The sequence below is a fragment of the Lynx canadensis genome, chromosome X (genome assembly GCF_007474595.2).
Source record: "Lynx canadensis isolate LIC74 chromosome X, mLynCan4.pri.v2, whole genome shotgun sequence".
NCBI classification, from domain to species: Eukaryota; Metazoa; Chordata; class Mammalia; order Carnivora; family Felidae; genus Lynx; species Lynx canadensis.
The window spans coordinates 89,261,310-89,278,579 of NC_044321.2; the positions used below are offsets into that span (position 1 = coordinate 89,261,310).

Below are 17,270 nucleotides of genomic sequence, written 5' to 3' on the forward strand. Positions count from 1 at the left end.
CGAGGAGGACCTAGAGGGCAAAGTGAGGCTAGCGCCGGCATTAAGAACACAGAATCTGCAGCCATGCTGCCTCAGTTTGAATCCCAGTTGGTCTACTTACTAGTTGCATAAGCTTGGGAAAGCTATTTAGCCTCTTTGTGCCTTAACGCACCCATTTGTAAAAATGAGTAATAGAATTATCTCGCAGGATGGCTGTATCAGACAAGTGAATGTAGCTTATGTACGTAGAATGGTGCCTGGCACACAGTAAGTGCAAATTGGTGCTTACTATTTTTATTATTAGATGTAGTGAATTTTATTTTATATTTAAAAAAAAATTTTTTAAAAAGATTATTTTTGAGAGACAGAGAGAATGAGTGGGGGAAAGAGAGAGGGAGAGAGAGAACCCAAGCTGGATCTACACCATCAGCACGGAGCCCAATGTGGGGCTCGAACCCCCAAACCACAAGACCATGACCTGAGCTGAAACCAAGAGTCAGATGCTTAACCGACTGAGCCACCCAGGTGCCCCTAGACATAGTGAATTTTAAATGTTTGGGGTACATCTAGGCGGGCATGTCTAGCTGAAACTTGGGAAATAAATTATAGATCACATGATAGATATTGAGCTACAAAGGGAGAAGTGATAGAACTCCAGGCAGCACCAGTATTGAAGGAAGAAAAAAATAGGGATTCTGAAAAAGAGACTAAAAGGCAGTGGGCAGAGAAGGAGGAGGAACCATGTAGGCATGATATCATGGAAGCTACGAAAGTCGTCAGCCAATGAGATTAAAGTGGGACACCAACATTGGAACTGTGCATATGGAGAGGGACTGGAAGAGAGGAGGGAGAGAATGTCATTTGGGGAAGTAGATGAAAGGGGAAAGAGTCAAAGATCCGTATGGCCAGCTCCTCACAAATACTTGCTGAGGGGTAGCACTGTTCAACCAGTCCCCTGGGTTATCGGTGGGTCCAGCTTCTTTTGTTGTTTGTTTGTTTACTTACTTATTTATTTCGAGAGACAGAGTATGAGTGGGGAGGGGCAGAGAGAGAAGGAGAGAGAATCCAAGCAGGCTCCACACTCAGTGCAGAGCCTGACGGGGGACTCCATCTCATGAACTGTGAGATCATGACCTAAGCCAAAATCAAGAGTTAGACACCTAACTGACTGAGCCACCCAGGCACCCCTCTGGCTTCATCCCATTTCAGTCCCCTCTGCCCCAGCTTCCAGTCAGAGGACCAGTGACAATGAGCTGGGATGATGGTGACTATTCACCAAGGTCCCAACTAAGGAGTGGTTCAACCAGTGACCACAGACTAATTCCCCTCTACTCCAACTAGGATCAGAGAAAAAAAGAAGGAGGGCAGATACATGAGCACAGGAACCCAACAACTGCTGTTTATGATAAGACTCAGGGCATACCTGGCCCAGTGCCCTGACTCTGAGTGAGGTATTTGGCACCTTCCATCATGAGGGTAATGGCGTCCCAAGCACTGCTTTCATCACCAACCCTTCACTCCAGCAGCCACTGTGAACAGGCCACCGTCATTCCAACTCCCCCAACATTACTCATTCACTTCCCCCTGACCAGTGTGCCATCCTTTTCTTCCTTTCCAGCTCAAAGCCTATTTCTTAAAAATGTTCCTCCCTTAAAACCCCTGTGTCTACTTGTGTCTGGAGTATCTTCCTGTATTGTCCACATCACACATTTTAGATGATGTAGCGTACATTTGCTTGCACTGTTCTATTTCTGTCCCATGGCTTTTGTTGGCATATGGAAAGGCACAGTAACAAGGTAGTGTTTGGTGCACTGGGATAGGACAGCTGGGAAGGGAGATGGAAGGAGAGCTATGAGTTTTGCACCGATATTTCACACTTGAACTAATTTGCAACAAGAGGTATAAGCTGGAAAAACCAATAGCAGTGAGGAGAGGAGCCTGGGGTGAAAAGGAGACAAACATTGGCTGCCTTTTAGACAACTGAACATATTAGGTGAAGGGGGGGGGTAGAATATCACACGCAGATGAGATATACCTGCCCTAGGACAGAGCAGAATAAGAAACTTCCTAACTGGACATACGTATGTCTACCATGAGTGTAAAGCTGTAGAAAGGAAGCCCTGAGTTGGTGGTAACCCTGAAGGGAGGGGGGGAGGGAGCATGGCTAAAAAGTCGCATGTGTTTTTATTTAGTGATTTACTTTTTACACTACTTTAGGGATTCTTCTTTGTGAGGTGTTATGCAGCCAGCTCCCTTGGGCTTCTTGAAACCAGGTTTAAGTAATTATGTTTTTCTTTTCTTTCTGAGAGGTGAATATCACTATCATATCTTTTGTGTCCCTTGGAACACAGAAGGCCATGCTCACTAAGAGGGGCAGGGGCTGGTTGGACACCATGTGCACGTCTGTTCTCCACACGAATCTATAAATTTCTTGAGGGCACTAACTGTATCTTTCAGTTTTACTGTGAGGCATATAATTAGCAGTCAAAAATACTTAGACAATTGAATTGAACTGAAGAGAGTTAATCATTTGCTGAAACTCTGTCATCAATGAGTTGTTCCAGAGAGACACGACTTGGAGCTGCTTTGTTTATTTTCAGCTTTGTTGTAATTGTCACCACTTCTGATGATCCCTCAGAGGCAGAGCGGAGTAGTAGAAAGAGTGGCTTGGGAGACAGGAAGCATTTGTGCCAGTTTGGACTCAGCTAAGTGACCTTGGACATGTTAATTTCAGACCACATGATTTTCAAACTCTCTATAGTTCTGCTCTGTGAGTGCAGTAGGCCTTGTCTACTGAAAATCAACAAAGATACATGAGAGGAAGTAACTCAGTTTGTCAGCTTGGCCACTATGATGTGATGCAGTCATTTTGAAATTTTCTTCCAAAGAAGTCGTTGATTTCTTTTTTTTAAAGTTTATTCATATATTTAGAGAGAGAGAGAAAGAGGGAGAGAGAGAGAGTCCCAAGCAGGCTCCAAGCTGTCAGCGCAGAGCCCGAAGTGGGGCTCGAACTCATGAACTGTGAGATCACGACCCGAGCTGAAATCAGGAGTTGGACATTCAACCAACTGAGCCGCCCAGATGCCTTGGCTGATTTATTTTCTTGAGTTGATTGACACACCCCATGTTTTTGATCTAGAACTTTGACTTTGGAATGAAAATCAGAGAATGAAAGCTGTTACTCAGACTACTATAAAGGTAGATACCTACTGTTGGGCAAGTCAGGTAACAAAGAGTTAATAATGTTACTACTATTCTGTATTAATGCTAATGATATGGGTATTATATAGCAAATGCTATGGATCACAAATTATGCCAAATGTTCAAAAATAGTTCTCACATAAATCTTGCAACAATCTGTGACATGGGCAATATCATTATCCCCGTTATACAGGTAAGAAAACTGATGCTGAGTCACAGTGGACAACTTTTTCAAGGTCACTCAGTCTGAACTCTCAGCTATGATGTGCTAGTGGGTGCTTAATACATTTAAAAAACAATTAGTAAATAAGATTAGCTAGCATGTGATATCAGCATGGCTTCAGCTAGTAGAAGTAGGAGCAGTATTAGCTACTTACTCATTGAGTGTTTACTCTGTGTCAGGCACTGTTCTAAGTAATATATGTGCATTAGTCCACTTAATTCCAGCTATCACTCTACGAAGTGGACTCCATTATTGTTCTCCTTTACAGATGAAAAAACTGAGGTCTGGAGAGATTAAGGAAACCTATCCAATAAACGGCAATTCTCTCCTTTACTTTCTGCTCTCATATTGAGTGTTGGAGATTTAGAGGTTAGACTCTTTAGGTCCTCTCTCTGTGCCTCAGTCACCTTTGCCCAGGCCCTCAGGGTGCCCCTCCACACTGTGCAATCTCTCCCTGAGACCAAGAGGCAGGCAGGAGAAGGGAGTAAATGTAGTGTCTCATTGCTGATTTTCTACAATCTTAACACAAACACTTATCAGTGTTGTTGAAACTTAATCTCACTAGCTCATCTGTGAGACCAATTTTAATTTGGAGCCATCTGCCACAGACAAATGAGTAATTATGGCAGAGCCCAGAGGGGTGGGCCTTGGGGAGAAGGTTGGCTTAGCCTCTTTCCGCCTGCCTGCACTGACGCAAGTGACCAAGAAAGAAAATTCTTTGGGTGGGCTGTTGATGCAAAGGCCAGCAGTTCTACTTCCCTGTTGCTTAAATCCTTAGACACCACTGAACAAGGAGGGGTGACTTTGAGGTCATACAGCTTGCCTAACAGCAGAAGGGAGACCATTGTCATTAAGGCCGGGCAGAAGGAGGTAATCTGTGAACTGAGCCAGCCCGCTCACCAGCCTCTCTCTCATTGTATTAGTCGTTCCTTGTGATGAGTGCCACTTGCCAGCTGGTCTCTCCACACAATATGACTGGCTAAGTCAAATTGATAGAGTGAGGCTGAAAATAATAGTCATTGACCTCTGTCTAGCATTTAAATTTATTTTCAAAAGACTTTAATGTACCTTATTTCATCCTAATGACAAGCCCCTAGATTAGGTATTGTTCCCTTCATTTTATACATGAGGAAATTTAGTCGTAGGGTGATTCTGTAACTGGACAGGTGTAAAACACCTTGGGTCTTGCCCAAGGTCATCCTGTTAGCTGCAAGCTGGTTAGTACCTCAAACTCTGAATTAGACTCTGTCATCCTGTCTTCTAGACGAGTGGCTGTCCAGCTATGCTTGCTCCTCAGGGACCACGGAGGGATAGGAGTGTGTGTGTGTGTGTGTGTGTGTGTGTGTGAACAAGTGGGGCTTTGGGCCCTGATCTGCACTTAAACTAGGCCAGCTCTGCTTGGGTCTGTTTGCCTATTTTACTTCTGGGAAGGATTTCATTTAATGAAAGGCTCTGCTTCTGAAAATGTCTGAAAACCACTTCCCTAGTAGTATTTCTCATGGAGAGTTTAGTGGGTTGAATGGAGTCCCCTCAAAAGATATACTCACCTCTTAACCCCCAGTACCTATGAATGTGACCTTATTTAGAAAAAGGGTCTTTGCAGATGTCAAGTTAAAATGATGTCATCGTGCATTAGGGTGGACCCTAAATCAATGACTGGTGTCTTAGAAAGGAGAGGGGGATCAGGACCCAGAGACACAAGGAAGAGACACGGAGGAGAACTCTGTGCGACGATGGAGGCAGAGATTGGAGTGATGCGGTTACAAGTGAAGGCATGGAACAGATTCTCTTTTAGGGTCTCCAGGAGGAACCAGCCCTGTCAATACCTTTATTTCAGACTTCTGGCTTCCTGAACCATGAGAGAATGCATTTCTTTTATTTTAAGCTTCCCAGTTAGTGGGAATTTGTTATGGCAGCCTAGGAAACAGATACAGAGAAGTCCATAGACCTTTCACCTAGAAATGGGTGAGGGCGGGCTTATTAAAATGCTGGTTCCGGGCTCCAACCCCAAGCCTCTGGACCTGTAGGGGCTCAAGAGTCTGTATTTTGACAAGTTCGCCATATGCACAATGATTAATCTTTGAGCTGGTTTTGACCATACACAGGTACAAGACTCTGCTCCCAGAGTCAGTGCGCCAAAGGAAAAAGGCTTGATGTACAAGAAATTGGCTGGTATTAAGCCTTCTGTAGTGCAAAAATTTTGAATTCTGAGAATTATTTAAGAGTGTTTACCCTAAGGAGTCACAAAATCTGCCAAGAGAGTCAGATTTTTGGAGCAGCCAGAAGACCCCAGAACAACACACACACACACACATACACACACACACACACGCACGCACACACGCAGTCTTATACTTGTCTGGTGCAGAGAATTCTGATAAAGCATCACCATTTTGACTTTAAGATTTGGTCCCTATTAAAAATGCAGTTTTCCATATGAGTGCTGATACTTGAAGCCAGTGTCAGACATTTATGCCTGGCCTTTGATCTTTACCTGAGAGCACTTTTGATAGGCTTGAAGAGGGAGAAGAGCAGGATGGGCTGAGCAGAAGGGGTCTCGCTGCCAGCCTGAGGCCAAGCCCTTGGCCAAGTAAAGCCAAAGAGGGCCCCAGTTTATCCATCCAAGATTGATGGAGGTCAGCTGTGCCCAATCTCTTGGCGACATGGGGGAGGGCCAGTGAAAAAGGCCAGGTGTTTGGCTTCTGGGTGTGGGAGGGGCACCTTCCTGGGAGTGGCCTACCCAGCTGGACCTGCGGTCCTTCAGGAGGCCTGTGTTTGCTCACATCCCTGACTTGCTCCCAGGTAAACAAATCCTGATTCTATTTCCCAGAAAGGCAGAACTTCAGCACGGTGGCGGCCTGTTGTTATAGTTACTGACATATGACTTCCCACAGTGATTGTCAGAGCAATGGGAGAAAATAAAATTTAGCAGAGGCTGGTGGTGGGGGTTGGGAGAGAGAGAGGAGGAAGGGAAATCTGCCGAAAAGACTTGGAGCTGGGGCCGATGGCTGTGTGCCTTTGTACATATGGTATGATATTCAAATATGGACAAAGGAGGTCTTACACTGGCGGTGTCTGAAAGGATCTTGGGAAAAGACAGCCTGTCCCAAACAGTTTCACCCCTGTTCCATACGCCTGACATTTCACCATTAGTGGTTCATTCCTGTGAGTTAAGCTCTGCCTTTCTCCAGGGGAGGTCATGCCTTAGATTGTACCCTGGAGTGAGTTTTCCTGGTGCCTTTCTTCCCCAGAGTTTGCCAGGGCACTGGGGAAAGATGGGGGAAATGGGGGTCATCAAATAAAGACATGGCCTGTTTTCAAAACTCCGAAAGTATTGCTAGTCCCCTCTTTGGAAACCCCCCTGTGCTCTGCTCTCTTTCGCAACAGTTATGAAGCTGAACGTGCAGGATGTCCGAGAGATACACATAGCTCTTCCTTATTCATCAGCAAATATTTATCTATCACCCATTATATACTAGGCATTGGGTTAGGTACTACTGGGGGAAACATGGAAACAGTTGGGCATTAGATTATGCCTGACATTTAAGAAACAATCTAGTTACAGAGACCAGACATTTACACAAGTGAGGCTGACCAATCGTACACAGTTGTGTGTGAGTGGTGTCAATGGAAGGATAGAGCTAATGACTGCATAATCTCAGGGGTGGGCAAGATCATCACAGGGTAGGGTGTCTGGGTAAGCCTTAGTTCAGAGTAATGCAGTTTTTAAAACATTTTTTTAATGTTTATATTTGAGAGAGAGAGAGAGAGAGAGAGAGAGAGAGAGAGAGAATGACAGTGCACGAGCGGGGGAGGGGCAGGGAGAGATGGAGACAGAATCGGAAGCAGGCGCCAGGCTCCGAGCTGTGAGCACAGAGCCCGATGCGGGGTTCGAACCCACAAACTGTGAGGTCATGACCTGAGCCGAAACTGGATGCTTAACCGACTGAACCCCCCAGGCGCCCCCAGAGTAACGCAGTTAAATCACTCCTACCCTTAGCAGGGCTGTGGTGAGATGGGGCAGAGAACAAATCAGTTTTGATAGGAATGGTGATGTGGACTCAGTAGGGAACATATTCATACCTCTCTGCTTTGCTCTTCATCCAAATTCTGGCCTGTCCTTTCCAGAGAGCTCTTGATCCTTCACGGGTCTACCCTGTCTCAGAACTCTGTTCTGCGAATCCCAAGACTTAGATTGCCACAGAAGCAGTATAGCCAAGTGGTTAAGAGGGTAGGTTTAGGGGTTAGGTGGCCTGGGTTTGAATCCTGGCTCTGACACTGAACTGTGATCTTGGACAACTGATTTAACTGTGACTCAATTCTTCTTATGGGTAGAATGGGGGCAGTAATAATAGTGTCTACCTAACCGAGGTGCTGGGGGGATTAAATGAGCCAAGTGGTGTAAGTTACTTAGCATGGTGCTGGCTGCATACTATTTGTTCATGAAATAAGTGTTTATTGAGTGCCCGTGATATTGCAGGCACTTTCGTAGTGTGGGGTTACAGCTGCGCTGTATGAAATGCTGGTGGAGAACGGAGGCATTCAGGCCCTTTATTCAAGGAACTTTTCATCTGTCTTTCTTCCTGTTCTATCCATTCCAATTCTTAGTCTGAGAGTTATCACTTAAGTACTTTCATTCTTTTTGTTTAACCAGGCAGGCAAACAGTAAAGCTCCACTTCCCTTTAAGCCGAGCTTTGGCCATGACCCATAAGGTTTGATCTGAAGTGTTCTCATTATCTGAGCACTTTGCAGTTTGGGGCTTGATTTTTACTATTTTATTGCTTTTTTAATTATTAAAATTTTAAAAAATGTTTATTTATTTTTGAGAGACAGAGAGAGATAGCCTGAACGGGGGAGGGGCACAGAGAGAGAGGAAGACCCAGAATCCGAAGCAGGCTCCATGCTCTGAGCTGTCAGCACAGAGCCTGACGCGGGGCTCGAACTCACGAGCCGTGAGATCATGACCTGAGCCGAAATCGGACGCTCGGCCAACTGAGTCACCCAGGCGCCAATATTTGTTTTGTTTTTTGTTTTTGCTTTTTAATGCATTGTCGTATTCCATGTTTGATGATACTGTATTTTTTTTGTCCCTACTATATCTTTCTCCCTACTTCGTCCCTACTATGCTCCAAAGGAAGAGAGTGGAGAGACCTGTCTGACTTGAGGGGTTTAGGAGAAACCTGCAGGAGACAGGACATGAAAAGACCATTACTGAAGGGTATTGAGCGCTAGGCTTCATGCACTGGTTTCTCTTCTAATGAGAGCTTGTAGTCACTGAAAGGGTGGGTAACAATGGCAGGATTGTTATGCTGTGCTGTGAAGAATAAGCCGGCATCGTTGTCCAGGAAGGCTTGTGAGAAAGAAAGGGGCTATCGGCAGAGAATCCAGTTAGAAGATTTTCATGTCAGTCTGGGGCAGTGATTCTGAAAGCTGAGTGTGCATCAGGATCCCCTGGAGGGGTGGTCAACACACAGCTTGGTAGGCCTCACCCCCAGAGATTCTGATTCAGGATTTGCATTTGCATTTCTAACAAGTTCCCCTGGTGATGCTAATGCTGCTGGTCCAAGAACCACACTTTGAGAATCCCTCAGCTAGGAGGGAGATGATGAGGAACACAGGGAGAGTGGTGGGAGGAAAGAAAGTATGTAAGAGATTGGAGCGAAAGAAACCACAGGGCTTGGGGATTGGACATAGAGGCAAGGAAGGGGAAGAACTCAAAGATGACTCCAGAGTATTAAACCTAAGTGCTTTGGAGGATAGGAGAGTCACAGAGGCAACCCCCCAAACATTTGGGGTGGAATGTAGTCGTATCACAGGTACTGGGAAAATACATGAACCCCTATATCCATTTGCACGTGCACCACGGTATTCACATTTAAAGGTCTTCTGTCATTGTCCGGGAGAGAGACCGGTGAGAAGGAAAACTCCCAGGTCTGTGGTTGGCCTCTTCTTTTCTAGATTGTAATCTTTGAGTAGAGGAAGAAAATGAGGCTAGAGAGCAGAGGCCAGGGAGGGTAGGAGCTTGGATGTTCTGGAAATGGAGAGCACACTTCTGGGTTGCCATGTATTGAATGTATACGGGCAAATGCTCACAAAGAAAAGGCAAATGAGGAAGACCTAGCGTGGGCCACGCAGAGTCGCTCTAGGATGCCACCTGAGATCACTGATGCGATTTCTGAGAGCAGAGGGTTGCCATGCTAAGGCTACTTAATGCCAGCCTACCTAACCTTCCCTATTTTCAAGGCTTCTGATCCCGGGGCCTTATTGTTCCCGGCTATTTCCCAGCCTGTAGGGATTTCTCTTACCTGCTTCTCTCCACTGGGCCGCCTGTAGCTGAGCAGAAGCTCCACAGCTCCCACCACCTCCTTGCGGATGGCGTAGAGCAATGCATCGCCTACATACACGCTGTGGTTCAGCAGTAGCTCCATGATCTCCAAATTCTCATTCTCAATGGCAATGAGCAGGGCGCTCCGGCCCAGAGGATCCATGCAGTTGATGTTGACATTGTAGTAGATCTCAGCCTCCTGTAGGGCCTGCTTCACGGTGGCATAGTCCCCCTTCTCCACAGCATTGAGGAACGCCTTCTCTTCTGCAGAGAGCTCTGTCTCAGCCCTCACGATTTGCAGGGGGATACGGTCTCTGTAAGGTGAGTAGTTGACTTTTTTGTAGTATAGTTGGGCCATGGTTCATAGCAACTTAGCAACCTGAGTGAGAGAGAGGGAGACCAAAGAGATGCTTAGGTGCCTGAAGGTTTCAACTGGTCAGTTTATGGAGGCAGCATGGCTAAGCGGTTGGAAAATCCTCAACTGTTTTTCCCCCATGATCTTTCTCTTCTTGCAAAGTGGTATAGCAAAAGAAGCCCAGACATTTGGGTTCAAATCCTGGGTTCAAATCCTGCCTTTTCCAGCTCTGTGACCTTGGATAAGTTGCTCAAGCCCATTGTGCTTCGGTCTATTATTATTAATGTTATCAATATATTAATAGCATTAGTGGCAGTTATCATTTAGTTATAGCTCACTGTGTACCAGGCTCTGTGCTAAAGAATTCCTTCCTCATAAAGCTATTGTGAGAGTCAAATGAGATAATATACTATCAGAGCAACTGGCAGTGTGTAAACCTCCCAAGACATGGCGCAAATTAATTCCTCCCTTCCCTTCTGCTGTCTGAAGATACTCATGATAATACTGCTGATTGTCAGAGCGACCATTGGCCAATTTTCTTTAGACCCTGGGCCTATGGGCTGGTGCTAATTTTCAGTGTCACATTGCAGCTTCCCCAGATGTAGACCCTGTATTAAAATCCACTTTTCATGCTACCTGAAGCCCTGTTTTTTGCTGCTTCTCAGTGGGGAATGGGTATTGGCTCTGATAGGCCAAAGTCACATACCCCCCTCTGCCGATTCATGATTTTTCCTCTACCGCTTGAAACCAAGGAGCTTATGGATCCGATAATCTGTTCGATTCAGTTCTGAGAAGTGAATGGTCTGTTTTACATGCACCACATCTAAAACCCGATTTCAATGGAAGTGATTTTAAAGTAAAACCTATTACTGAATTCCTACAATGTGTTTAACTTTCTCCGGGAAACCAAGAAAAAAAGACAGTCTTGGCCTTCAGTTGCATAGAATGAACGGCAGTATAGAGTTCTTGCCTCTATACTGTTTCAGATCAAATTCATGCACATTCCTCACTGACCTCCTCCTACTAGCCCTGTGAGATAGGAATGCTTATTCTCCCCAGGGGAGAAGATGAGGCTCAGATCCATAAGGTGATTGGCTCCCTTTTCCCTCCCACCGCGGGGACCTCCAGGACCCTCTGGAGGCTGAGTTTGGCTGGACCCACTGAAGTGTCTCATTACTGAAGTATTTTGCTTGCAAGAGGAAATGGAAATGTGATAAAGGGCCACTTGTGTCATCTGCTGGGTGGAAGAGAAGATGAAGACATGACATATGCCTCAGTCTTCCAGGTAATTACATCCCTGCTTTGGCAAAGGGAGAAGCATATATTATACCGAGTGGCATTTGCAATTCATGTGCCTGTGGTCTTCTGGGAAGTTAGTATTTGAAGGTGAGTGTCACCTCATACCCTGAACAGGCCCAAAGGACAAATTTCTCTCTGCATCCACATCTCTGTTTGGCTGTCTTGATACGCACTGATATTCTGTGCTACTTTCAAGTAACTCAGCAGTGGCTGAGGAAAGTGGCACTTAGAGTAAGCATTTGTCACTAAACAGCTAATGACTTTAATAATCCTAATTGTAGACTGCCTCCCCGCCTCCCCATCTCCATTATAAACAAAAAGAGGGGAGGAAGAAGAGACAGTGTGATCTCCTGAAGAGAGACTCAACAACTGGATTCAGTTTATATTTATTTATATTTATTTTATTTATCTGTATTTATTTATTTATATATATTTATGTATTTATATTATATGAACACGCCGGAAGCCATCAGTAGGCCTAGTGCTGTGTTAGTCACTTGGGGAGGGTATGAAAGAATAGGTGCATGCCTTCGTCTCTCGCCTAAACCATTCCACAACCTTACAATTGATCATCCTGACTCCATTCTTTCCCCCTCCACAGAGTCTCCCGCACCATCCCCAAGTTATCCCGTAAAACACAAATCTGGTTCCATTTCGCTCTTCCTTGATTAGTTGTGATGAACTCAACATTCCTTTCTGAGGTCTGCTTGGTTTTGGTTCATGTGTTTACCTCTCCAACTTCTCACCCTCATCCACTATTCTTTAGCCTTGTGCAGCTGCTTTTGAGTCCCCCCACATGCCAAGCTTTTGGCCACCTCAAGACCTTTGATTACCTCCTGGAACACTCTTCTCCAGCTCTTTTAATCTTTCAGGTCTCAACCAAATGTCACCTCCTCAGAGCAGCACTCACCAACCACTCTTTCTAAAGTGGTGCCTTCATAGTCTTCTCTCCTTTGTATTCTTTTCCTTCTTAATGCTTATCACAATTTGTAGTGACATATTTCTTTTTTGAATTGTTTTTAAATTTTTACATTTGTTTATTTTTGAGAGAGCACAAGTGGGGGAGGGTCAGAGAGAGAATGAGACACAGAATTGGAAGCAGTCTCCAGGCTCTGAGCTGTCAGCACAGAGCCCGATGCGAAACTTGAACCCACAAACCATGAAATCATGACCCGAGCCAAAGTCGGATGCCACCCATGTGCCCCTGTAGTGACATATTTCTTTGTCTTACTGGATAATCACCTCTTCTGTCCAATTTGCTTTAAATCTCAAGTTCAGGGACTGCATCTGTCCTGTTTTTATAGCACCTGCACCTAGCCAAGTTCCTGGCACATCCTGGATACTTGATATATATTTGGTGAATGAATGAGTAAACCTTCCATGATATTCTCTCATCTTTCTCCATCCCAACCTAAGTTCTAGCCATACTGAGCCATGCTCTCAGAGTGGCCCTTTAATGACCATGTCTTTGCACATAGCTTCATCCTACTCTCTCCACTTAACAAATTCCTTCTCGGCTTCAGCACCTTGCTCATAGTTCTCCTCCTCTGTGAAGTCCCCCCACTCCACCCCCAACACCTTCAGAAGGTTAGCCAATCTCCCTCTGAGTTCTCCACTGGTACTTGGATGACATTTCTCCAATGTCACCTAATAGCATGTTTGTCTTTATGCCACTAGGGTCTGAGTACCTTGATTCCTGTCTTCCCAGCACTTGCAATGGGGTCTAGAACATGATGGGTGCTCAACAGATGAATGTTTAATGAACAAATGCAATCTAGCTGAGAAAGGTTGGCATGGTCATGGAATGAAGGGCTAAATTATGTGGTAGTGATTTGATACTTTGGGATTTTAGGAAGGGCTCAGTGAAGGCTGGAGAACTCAGAGAATGTTTCATGAAGGAGGTAGCTCTTTAGTGAGTTCTTGAAGGATGAATTAAAAGTACAAATGTGGGGGCACCTAGCTGGCTCAGTGGGTAGAGCCTGTGACTCTTGATCTTGGGGTTGAGTTTGAGTGCCATGTTGGGTATAGAGATTGCTTAAAAATAAAATCTTAAAAAATAAAAAAAAAAAGGCAATGTGAAAATGTGAGGGTGGTCCAGGCCCTACATAACATAAGAACAATAGTAGTGAGATGGATCATGGCCTAGTTGGGAGAAATTGATAGGAGCACAGTTTTCAGACTATGATAAGATACAAAGATGAGAGGTGAGCTAAAAGGCAAGCGCTCACAACCTCAGTTGTCCCATCTGCAAAATGATCTTAAATGCTCGCTGCCCATTTGCCACTTAAGAGGTAACCATGGGAGAAAAGGCTAGATGTATTTTCAGTTGGGGTCACGAGTGATGCTGTGCTAAGCACTGTTGCCGAAGGAAGATCTGTGCCCACTTGAGTAAGGCAAAGCTGTGGGGTAAACTGAAGACAAATGTATCCTAGGGCAAGATGAGAAGGAAGGGAGCTAACTAAATCGGTGCCCTATTATGTGCCAGGCACTATGCCAGGAGCTGGTGCAACAAAATAATTAGTATAGTTTTGAATACTTAATATGCCCTAGGCACTGTGCCAGGGCAGAACTATTGCCACTACTGCTTCCGGTGCTAATAGTAATAATAATGGAGGCACCACGCAGGACCATTCATTGAACTTTCACTGTGTGCCAAATGTGTGGGTTATAGTAGTGAATGGGGGGGCAGTAAAATCATGGTAATTTGAGACTTGAAGTAAGGATAATTGGATTATATATAGTCAATTCAGCGTCTAGATTTACTTTTCATCTCTTGCATTTGAAACGGATCTGGTCTATTGCATTTCCAGTGGGCTATGCTATGAGAAGCCTCACAGTATTCCCCTTAGAGAAAAATCTCTCCTCCAGAGGTTTGCCTGAGAATATACTATTAGAGAGTCACTCTTTTGCGTTAAGGCACTGCATCTCTAAAACTACCCCCCAGAAGGAATAAAAGATCACGTGGCTAACAGCTATTAACACCTTTAAAACTTATTTTTACATTTATTTATTTTTGAGAGACAGAGCACAAGTGGGGAGGGGCAGAGAGAGAAGGAGACAGGATCCGAAGCAGGCTCCAGGCTCTGAGCTGTCAGCACAGAGCCCGACGCGGGGCTCGAACTCACAAACCGTGAGATCATGACCTGAGCCGAAGTCGGACGCTTAGCCGACTGAGCCACCCAGGCGCCCCAACAGCTATTAACACCTTAATGTGTATTCTTTGATTAGGGAAGTTGCTGTGGCCTTCGAAGTACAGAGACATGTGTCTAGGGCAGGGAAGGTGTGATGAAGGGGAAAAGAGAGGCCTGGTATCCACCCTTGGAAATCTCTTTCATGCCCACTTCTATACTACACATTGACAATGCTGTAAAATGGGTTCCCTGCATTGTCTGACTATACGTAGGCTTACATAAACATCTAATGACTTGCCTAGTGCCCTGCTCTCTTTCAACCCCTCGGCCGGTGCCATTTTACCCTTGCTTACAGCTTTAGCTTCAGCTTTGCTCCAGGCTCTGGGACCAATCCTTTCTTCATATGCTTGCTGTTAGTCCTACTCTGCCATTATTCTGGGAACAAATAGCTAATGATAGAGTTTCTGGCATCTCTTGAGGATGTATTATTGGGAAGGTTCCTTCCCGTCACCTTTATACTTGGCAGGTTGTACTCATTTGCCATTAACCTAAGCCAAGAGATGAGGTTGGCTTTCCCATCATTCCGCACTGGCCTTGAGGTATATGCTGAACTGAACGAAACAAAACCAGCCAGCACTTTATGCCATTCTACAAGTGAACCTCACTCCCAGTGTAGTCCCCCAAGTATGGAACATTAGGAATGGTCTAACAGGGTACCCCTGGGGGCTTCTCATGTTCTCTCTTTTCTGTGCTGCTAGCCAGAGGAGATTGTCTAATGGGATCTGTGACATTTGTAGGCTTAAACGATGTGATTTAAGGAGCTCGATCAATGGGCTGGGCAGAAGGCCAGGGCGCAAATCCCAGCCCAGATCACTGCCCAACTCAGGACTTTGTCTGTGAGGAGGAGAGCATGGCTTCCCACCCAACTAAAAAAAAATTGTGCCTTTAGAGGGACATGGTATCTGTGTGTGGTTTTCACTCTGTGCCGTGAGGATTGAGCTTGAATAGCGAAACCCTTGTGACCTCTCACCCTTATCCAAGCCTATCTATCCACTTCTGCATCTCCTCAGAGCCCTTTAAGACAGGTAGATTTAATCTGATAAACTTGTACAATCTCAAGTATAAATGGTGGATAATAAGCACATTTAGTGAATATGTACCAGGCACTGTGGTAGAAGATGATGGTAATGGCCGAGGGGCTTAAGGCCATACGTCTTCCAGGAAAAAATTACATTTAAAAAGGAATCTTTAATGCCCAATCCAAAAAGTGACTAAAATGGAAATTTTACGTACAAAGGCACAGGGGTGGGCTGGTGAGAGGAAGACTGTGTGTGTGTGTGTGTGTGTGTGTGTGCACCCGTGTGTTTGGTGGAGTGTTGATTTTGAGAGCATTTTGGCTCCTTTCAGAGTACCACTTTGAGAACGTCCTAATTTTAATGTAGTAATTCTAATCTTTCCCAGAAAGGTGAACCAGATCGTGAACCTCCTGCAGGGGACCTCAAAGGACATCTAGAATACTCTCCTGCCCAATGAAAAGGTCCCCTTGACGATATCCTTGTTAAGTGACTATTCAGTTAATGAGCCCTTCCACTGATGGGAAACTCAGCACTTTCTTACCAGTGTGGTGGATGCGGACTTTCAGGAAATGCTTTTCTATGTTCACCTGAAATCCTCTGCCTGTGACTCCTATCTCATTGCCCTAGTTGTTTTGTCTAGAGCAGCAAAACCCTTCAAATGTTTAATTTCAGCTCTCGTGTCTCTCTCTGCACTGAGTCTCCCCTTCTCAGGAGTTATGATCATTTTAGTGGTCTGCTTCTAGTTACACTATATTTTGTTTCTCTTGAAATATCATGCTCAGAAATGCACGGAGTGCTCTAGAATGGTCAGGCTGGCACAGATTACAGTGCACCTATTTTTTTCTTCATTCATACATTCAGCAGTGCTTAGTTGAGGTCAAGGTACCATAGCATCTTGTTTCAGGAGGCACTTTAAACCAGCCTGCAGGGGCGTCTGGGTGGCTCAGTCGGTTAAGCCGCCGACTTTGGCTCAGGTCGTGATCTCGCCGTCCGTGAGTTCGAGCCCCGCATCGGGCTCTGTGCTGACGGCTCAGAGCCTGGAGCCTGCTTCGGATTCTGTGTCTCTCTCTCTCTCTCTGCCCCTCCCCCGTTCATGCTCTGTCTCTCTCTGTCTCAAAAATAAATAAACGTTAAAGAAAAATTTTTTTAAAACCAGTCTGCATAGTGGTGTATTGCAGTATTGCTTCTCATGTGTATAAAATTTATCAATTCAAGAATTTTATTAATTTATACATAATAATAAATTAACATTAAGCACTTATCAGATGCCAGATACTATGGCCCTAAATGCTTCACTTACATTATTTCATTATTCCTCACTTTTAGACAGTTCCTATTATAATCTCCCATCTCACAGATAGGGAACCTGAGACACAGAGAGGTTAAGTAAATTGTTTTAGTTCACACAGCTAGTAAGTGTTGGTTTGGGATTAGAGCCAAGCTTCTGACTCCAGAGTCTACATTTTTAACTACTTCAATGAAGGTAGACTCTTTTATATGCTCCATAATCCCTATAATAGTACCAGGAACAGTAGATACTCATTGTTTCAGTTCAACAAATACTTGTTATGCACCTTCTATTTGTCAGGCCCAGAGTACTTGGTAGTGGGGAATACAAATATGTGTATATATATATATATATATATAATGTGTGTGTGTGTGTGTGTGTATATATATATA

At 44.8% G+C, this 17,270-nt stretch overlaps 1 protein-coding gene across 1 annotated transcript in view; it reads right to left on the reverse strand.

Annotated features, from left to right (window-relative positions):
* The window catches only part of TRPC5 (transient receptor potential cation channel subfamily C member 5), a 152,191-nt gene that overhangs the window by 124,435 nt on the left and 10,486 nt on the right, over nucleotides 1-17,270 (reverse strand). The window contains exon 2 of the mRNA XM_030306324.1: nucleotides 9,710-10,108. Within this exon, the coding sequence (XP_030162184.1) occupies nucleotides 9,710-10,087 (378 nt within the window). The 5' untranslated portion in view covers nucleotides 10,088-10,108. The remainder of the gene's footprint in view (nucleotides 1-9,709; nucleotides 10,109-17,270) is intronic.